Raw genomic sequence first — 7,624 nt, forward strand, 5'->3', positions numbered from 1 at the left:
CTGAAGCTGAAGGTGCTGAGGTGGGCGTTGGAACCCTTCACCGCCGGCTCGATGGTCTCCCGAAATAGTCTCTCCACAAACTGGCAGATGTACGGCCACATCTGCTTCACCGTCTGCCAGGAAACAGGAAGACAGTTGATCGTCACCGTACAGAAGAGACACAGGACGGACACAAGGAAAAGTTACTGCAGCTGGTCTTGTTACTGTTACTGTTACTGTTACAGCTGGTTCATGAAACTCTGGCTTCCTGAAGCCAAAATATCTAAAATATCCAGCCGTGGTCTCAGGATTCTCTCCTGGCGTCAGTTTCTTCTCACCAACTGAGCTGTGACGTCACAGACTCCTCAACAAACGGCCACGCCCTGTATATTGATTACTGACTGATTAACTCAGACTGAAGGAGCTTAAAACTGCTACGGAGCAGGTTTGATCCACGGAGTATGTTGCCATAGCAACCGAGTCAACGTCACGGTCTAGTCTACATTATGAAACCAGAACATTCCCTCTAGTACAGAGTTAACTCTGAGTTAGTACTAAGACTACTTCAAGAACCGGACCCTGGACTTTCAGGAAGACTCATGATGAGACTTCAAAGCCTGCAGAGATCTGTCAAATCCACATCCTGGATGAGGTCACATGGTCCACATGGCCAACAGACTCAGTAACTGCAGTAACAGACGAGTTACGACACCGACGGCTCCTTACCTTGTTCAGCCATTCCACTCGCTCCACGTCTGGAAAATGGACCTGGAGAAGATCAAAGAAAGGCTGTGATGTCAATTCAATGACCATTAATAAACATGAACTGACAGCTGAGCTGGAACTAATAACCGATCAATAACAACCACAGGATGGAGTTTGATCTTCATGGAATTTGAACCATCAGGAAAAATGTTGCCACAGATTTAAGAATCAAATTTAATCCGGTTTATTCTCCGGCCGATCTCCTGAGCCGTGAGAAGATACAGTCAGTGCTTACTATTATGTTTTAGTTTAGGAAAAATAACAAAAAAATACAAATCTGTCCATGTACCACAGTGGGACTGCAGGCCATATATGGACATGTTTTGCTTCGAGTCAAACCTAAATAAAATAACATAGCAAGAGACACTTTCAGGTAGAGCTGAGGTACACAGCAGTACACAGTAGTACACAGCAGTACACAGCAGTACACAGCAGTACACAGTAGTACACAGCAGTACACAGCAGTACACAGCAGTACACAGCAGTACACAGCAGTACACAGCAGTACATCTCTCCAGGGCTTCAACAACAGCTGAGTGCTTGTGTCGGCAGCATTTTTGGCCTCGTCGCTGCTGACACGTAGAAAAACCCAGATGAGTTACATCACATACTGTAGAAGTGTTAGCATCACTGAGTGTTAGCATCACTGAGTGTTAACATCACTGAGCTGCTGCATCAACACTTTCCTCCTGAGAGAACAGGACCCCCTCCTCGGGGGGGGGGGGGGGGGCACTGTTCTCCTTCTTCCTGACCACAGAAACACCTGTCATTGGTACCAGGTGGTGTCCCTGGTCTGGTTTCATTCCTGATCCATCTAACTGATGAAGTTTTTGCCACCTCAGGACATTCACAGGTCACCCCCCCCCCTGTCCTCCCCCTGGTGGTCACCCCGTCCCCAGTGTTGTCTCAGTGATAACTACAGAGATCCCAAAATAACAGGAGCCTGCGGCTCTGGTGTCTGGTTCACCATTGTAGCCTGCTGTATTTAGACCGGGGGGGGTGGGGGGGGGCAGCTGCTGGTCGCTGGGCTTTACAGCTGCACCCGACCCCCCCTCACCTTGACAGCTGATTGTTTCTCTTCTTCCTGGAAGGATTGTTCACAAATAAATATACCACAGACGTGAGCAGGACCATCTCAGAGGACGCCCCCTGATGGTGGAGAGTCAGGTGCACACCCCGGGGGGTGGTAAAGTATTTACCCTCTGACATCATGTGTACATTGAGTAAGAAGGCACATTTTACCAAAGCACTCAGCCAGTATTACAGTACATGTTTGTCTACTGCAGTACACTGATTGTCCTGATGGTGGTGTGTTGAAGTAGATGGTAGTAGATGAAGACACTGATAAACTGACCCGTGTTTCACACAGAAATATGAGTTTGCTTTTGGAATGATCAGGTCTTCTGTTCATGACAAAAGAATTACTGACACCCAGTACTGACAAGTACTGACAAGTTCACAAATGATAATAGTTGTATTTGTTTTTTCAACATTGTGTGGAGTGGATCTGTGGTGAGTGTTTTACCCCCACAGTCCAGGTCCATACAGTATGTCACCACAGAACTGCCCCGGGTCAGAACTGCCCCGGGTCAGAACGGCCCCGTTGTCCAGTGAAGGGGTTAATTCATGATTGAATTCAAACCTGTGACACTGACCTCCACTCTGTGACGGCCAATCACAGCAAAGCTGATGTACCTACAGCTTCATTTCTCTACTTTCTTGCTGTTTGTCCCAGTGAAGCAACAGTGTGTGATGTGTTTGTGGTGTCGAGTGTCGTTCTGTTTGTGAGAAGAAAGAATATTTCTGTCAGCTGTGTGAATCCTGATATCCAAGGTTTCATGTTTCAGCAAAATGAGTCTTTATAAATAAGTCTTTGTTTCACCTGTTGACGTCTCTGTCAGGTCACTGACCCCAGTGTCAGTCCATGTAGTCTGTACCAGGACTGGTACAGACACCTGAGCTAACGTTAGCTACACCAGTCCAGGTACAGAGCTACCATTTATAGATATACAGTACATTTATATACATATATACAGTACATAGAGTATATATATACAGTACATATATATATACAGTACATATATATATACAGTACATATATATATACAGTACATATATATATACAGTACCTACATACTGTATATCTGGATTACTTCTGTTACTAATGAGAGTTTGCTCTCCCTCTGACCAGGACACCAGCCCCCTCAGTATCTTTGCACGGCCCTGCTACTCACCCACGGTGGCAGGTCCGACGTGGTCAGATTGTGCTGGACACTTCCCTGCTCCTGCTCCAAGAAGGCCAGAGCTCTGCGCAGCCGACTGTTCTTCCCACCAGTGTTCCTTCTCCACCAGAAGAACACAACGAGTCCAATCAACAGCCAGCTGAAGCTGAACTCAAAGTATCCCAGGGCGTAAATGGGGAAAATTAAAACAAACGTTTTTGCAAAGTGGACCCAGGTCTGGGTCAGTTCACAGGTGGAGGTCACAGGGCGCTCCTCTGTGTCAGTGGACTGAGCCTGGTTCGGGTCCAGAGTGATGTGTCCGTTCTCTTTGGGTGAAGTGTCAGTGTTGCCCCCCCGTACAGCTGTCATGTTGTCCCCGACACGCTTCTGAGTCGCACCGTTCTTTTTTTAAAATTGTTTGAATGTAGCTCCTACTCACGTCCCGTGACTGGGTGTCCATGTGCGGTGGCACTGACGCGGGTGTTCCGTGGTCGGTCTTCTCACGTCGGTTCACCTGCAGCACTCCAGTCCATTGTAATCGCAAAAACCGCTGTCATTTACCTTTTAGTCGAACGTTTTTGTTCAAATCCAGAGGTGCATTCCTCCGAGCGAATTAGTCTGCGGAGTCGGTCCAGTCCAGTCCAGTTCGGTCCGGTCTCTCTGTGTCCACGCAGTGAAGGAATGAGCCTTTCCCCAAAACGCTCAGGAGCTCAGACGTGTGCGGTCCCACAGCTGCCAGAATCACGGGAACGCTACAGGAAAGGAGAAGAAACACCACCACCTCGTGGTGGTGTTTCCATTGTAACAGAATGAAGAGTGTTGTCACCCAACTGGTCTGGTTTTTAGCAAGTCATCTCAGTGTAAACAAATATGCCATCCGTTTACCACCCAGTGGGATACGGTTTATTTACCAGTGTATTTTATATTTGATTTTTATTTTGAAGAATAAAGAAGATACGATGAATTTTACTACAAATATAAAAACCTAAGTATAATAAGAGGTTAAAGTAGTGTGAACAGTCTGGGCCACAACCTATGCATGTGGTCCACATGGAGCGCGTTGAAAATTGCCCTGGTTCAAACCGTACAGACAGGCATCATTAAACGATTGGAGCAGTGATTGGTTCCGTTACATACTGTAGTTCCCGTAGATAAAATATAACCAACTGTGGACGAATCGTCCAGATGAACCACGTGTTCTTCGACTTCAAGTTTTATAAATTGTAACTCACACGGTTATATATGATTAGGTCTTCAACCGTAGTCATAGCAACTGGGTGTTGATGATCGACTGCTCGGCTCTCGGCTCTTCACACTGTTGTCAGGCTTAACTGAGACGCTCTCCTTGGTTTAAACAAAGTACGCATGCGTACTGTGTGTTTACCGTGATGGCGGCGTCAATGGAAATATGTGAGCTTCTGGATTAAACAAAGAGTTTCTGGATTAAACAAAACCAATTGCTTTAAATTAGACAAATGAAACCATGAACAGAGACAAGGTGAGTTTTTTCAACATGTTTTTCCACCGACTGAAAGTGTGTTTTCGAAAACAACTTTGTCAAATATGCCTAAAGATCAGTCCATTACAGTAGTCGTTTTTGAAATGTTCAGTCATTAACGATGTAACGTTAATCGTTAAACATGCATTTTTAGCGAACTTTTAATATGTTGTTTTAAACGTAACACTTTAATCAATCTGTAGGAAAAGTCAATGGAAGACACATGGAAAACTGCCGAACTAAGAAGACACATAAGAGTAAGTACGAACAGAAAACTACACTCAACGACCGATGTTATGCTTTTATATCATTTGAATGTTTTTGGTCTGCTATCATGATTACAATTATTGACGTCAGAATCATCAATTCTGAAACGTTTAGTTTGGTCTGATTCTATGTGTTTGTTCATCTTTAGGATGAAACACCAGTGGAAGAATACGTCAGGAAGAGAGAGGACAGCCAGAGGAAGCACCGTGGAGGAGACAGACGTCACAGAGACACAGAGAAGGAGTCCAGACGTGAGAGGGACAAGCACGGAGACACAAGAGAGAAAAGACATGATGAAGAAAGGGACAGACATGCAGATGAGTCACAGGACAGGAGAAGTTACAAGGACAGAGACAGAAAAGAAGAGAGGGACAAAGACAGAGAGAGAAGAAAGGAAAGGGACAGACAGAAGCATGACATGAGAAAGAGCAGAGACAAAGACGGGGTAAAGGACAGAGAGGGACATGATGGAGGTGAGAGAGACAAAAGAATGGAAAAAGAGATAGAGGAGAGGGAGAAAAGGAGGGAGAGAAGGAGACATGAGGAGGGTGGAAGTGGGAGAGAAGGAAGGGTTGAAAAACATGACAGAGAAAAGAGACAGCGTCACCAGGAAAGAGAGCAACAGCGAGATGAACGGGAGAAAAGAAAAAAAAAAGATCAAGAGAGACACGGAGGACAGGAAGTGGAAAGAAGTAAAGACAGGGCTGGACATAGAAGACACACAGTGGACAGAGAAGACGCTGTGAGTACCTTTGTGTTTTTAATTTGGAACGAAGGAACAATGCTGTTGTAGTTACATCTGTCGTCCACTACAGGGCCAACGGCAGAAGTACGACAGTGATTCTCGACAGAAGACTTTGGATGAGGAGGAAAGACAGCGTCACGGTGACAGAGAAGAAAGAAGACACCGAGACAAAGAAGGTGTGAGAGACAGAAGACGACCACAAGAAGAACGCCATGAGAGAATGGACGCCACGAATGAAAAACGCCATGAGAGAATGGACGCCACGACGCCATGAGAGAATGGACGGAAAAACGCCATGAGAGAATGGACGCCACGAATGAAAAACGCCATGAGAGAATGGACGCCACGAATGAAAAACGCCATGAGAGAATGGACGCCACGAACGAAGCAGCTGGAAAAAGTAAAGAACGTGAGACTAACAGGGTTAAAGCTGAGGTTAGTAGTGCTAACTAGTCCTCTGTCATGTCCCAGACTTGAGTTGTGGAGTCAAACCTGTACCAAACTGTTATAAAAGTTAACTCTCATATAAAGTTTGAGCAGAAAAAATAGAAAACCTGACAGATTACAACAGTATATACGGTCATCGTCCAGCCTGCTGCTGCACTAAATGTCAAAATAAAAGTTTATGATCGTTTCCACTACAACACAATCTGCTCCTGTGTGCCCGGTGCGCCCTCTGGCGTTTGAATCTGTAACTGCATCTTTATCTTAATGCTATCTCATCTGTGTTGTACTCTGTACTTCAGAACAACTGTTGTTATTGGTGTTTGATGACCTACAGGCAGGTGATGAAGAAGACCATGACCAGGAATATGAATATGAAGATGACTTTGAAGTAAGACCACACACACACACACACACACACACACACACACCTGCTCCAGGATGACACGTCATTCCTTCACACACACACACACACACACCTGCTCCAGTGTGTGTTTTTCTTTCCGTACATTCGTGGTGAATGACGTATATTCTCTGTCTTTGTATTAACGTTGCGTGCTGTAATGGTTAACGGTCAAAGAAAGCGGTGAGTATTCAGAGTTCTGGAATCTTCTCCACCTCAGCCAGGCGTTGATGAACGATAAGGAATAACGATCAGGTCGTGGTCGTGGTCAGAGTGAAAACCGTGTTCTTCTCTGGTTAAAGGACTACGAGGAAGACTTTGAAGACTTCAACCCCAGTGAAGATGAAAGTGAGTCTGAGTTTGAAGCGACCACAGAAGAAGTGACAGCAGAAAAGAAAAAAGAGATTGAATCCATCCAGAGAGCGATGAAGGAGGAGAACCAGAGAGTAGGAGTGGCTCAGTCCCCACGGGGGGGGGACCAGGGACATCCATGCTCCAAAGGTGATGTGACACCATATCGTTTTTCCACTTCGTCTTGACCTGCAACGCTAAAAGCCACGCCCATTTCTTTTCTCCGTCTTGGTCCAGCCCCACAGCCCGGCAGGTTCATCGACTTTGTGGCAGCCAAACAGCGTGAAGTCAACAAGAAAGTCTCCACCAGACAGAAGTAATTTGATTCAGTACGAGTTGGAATAGTACTTCAACAGTACTTGAACGGTACTTGAACCAGTGGTTTGTTGTTCTGCGTTGACAGGAAACGCAGCGCTGAGCTGCTGAGGTTGATGGAGCTGGACTTCTCCCTGACCACCTCTCTGTTGGACCTCCCCCCTGTGAACGAATACGACCGGTACATCAGAACCTTTGGGAACACCAACACCACACAGGTCAGGGGTCAGACTACTCTCTCTGTCTCTGAAACTCTGTCTTCATATGTCTTTCTTCCTTAGTTACTAAAAAGTCCACATTTTTAGGAAAATTGAAGAAAACCAATCTGATCTAAAAAATTGAATTGTTTTATGATCAAAATTGTGAGAAAAATAATCTCAGAACGTTGGTCTGAAGGTCAAGATGAAAAGAAAGCTGTGATTAAGGACAGGGACGATGGGCGTGGTCTTCTTCTCCACAGGTCTACGTCCAGTGTCATGAGGACAGACCAGATCGAGACGTTCAAACAGAGGAGGTGGAGGTGGGGGAGAAGTGGACGCAGCACCCTGCAGAACACTGTGGACCCTGTGGAGGTCAGGTCAGGTCACCCCCCCCCCCCCCCCCCCCCCCCCCACCCCCCCACACTCACCCTCTTT

General features: G+C 46.0%; 2 protein-coding genes across 3 annotated transcripts in view; one reads left to right on the forward strand and one right to left on the reverse strand.

Annotated features, from left to right (window-relative positions):
* The window catches only part of esyt2b (extended synaptotagmin-like protein 2b), a 16,827-nt gene extending 13,029 nt beyond the window's left edge, over positions 1-3,798 (reverse strand). The window contains exons 1-3 of the mRNA XM_025054469.1: positions 2,979-3,798; positions 706-747; positions 1-113 (exon numbers count right to left, since the gene is read on the reverse strand). The exon at positions 1-113 is cut by the window's left edge and continues 20 nt beyond it. Of these exons, the coding sequence (XP_024910237.1) occupies positions 1-113; positions 706-747; positions 2,979-3,335 (512 nt within the window). The 5' untranslated portion in view covers positions 3,336-3,798. The remainder of the gene's footprint in view (positions 114-705; positions 748-2,978) is intronic.
* A 514-nt stretch (positions 3,799-4,312) lies between these two features.
* Positions 4,313-7,624, forward strand: part of dync2i1 (dynein 2 intermediate chain 1) — an 8,581-nt gene continuing 5,269 nt past the window's right edge. The window contains exons 1-11 of one of the 2 annotated variants that reach the window (XM_025054467.1): positions 4,313-4,464; positions 4,668-4,721; positions 4,880-5,473; positions 5,547-5,682; positions 5,766-5,911; positions 6,258-6,311; positions 6,501-6,506; positions 6,626-6,824; positions 6,912-6,990; positions 7,078-7,207; positions 7,450-7,561. In XM_025054467.1, coding sequence (XP_024910235.1) covers positions 4,450-4,464; positions 4,668-4,721; positions 4,880-5,473; positions 5,547-5,682; positions 5,766-5,911; positions 6,258-6,311; positions 6,501-6,506; positions 6,626-6,824; positions 6,912-6,990; positions 7,078-7,207; positions 7,450-7,561 — 1,525 coding nt within the window. In that variant the 5' untranslated portion in view covers positions 4,313-4,449. The remainder of the gene's footprint in view (positions 4,465-4,667; positions 4,722-4,879; positions 5,474-5,546; positions 5,683-5,765; positions 5,912-6,257; positions 6,312-6,500; positions 6,507-6,625; positions 6,825-6,911; positions 6,991-7,077; positions 7,208-7,449; positions 7,562-7,624) is intronic. The other variant, XM_025054468.1, reaches the window with a different exon arrangement.

This window comes from Cynoglossus semilaevis, chromosome 3 (assembly GCF_000523025.1).
Source record: "Cynoglossus semilaevis isolate Cse_v1.0 chromosome 3, Cse_v1.0, whole genome shotgun sequence".
Lineage (NCBI taxonomy): Eukaryota > Metazoa > Chordata > Actinopteri > Pleuronectiformes > Cynoglossidae > Cynoglossus > Cynoglossus semilaevis.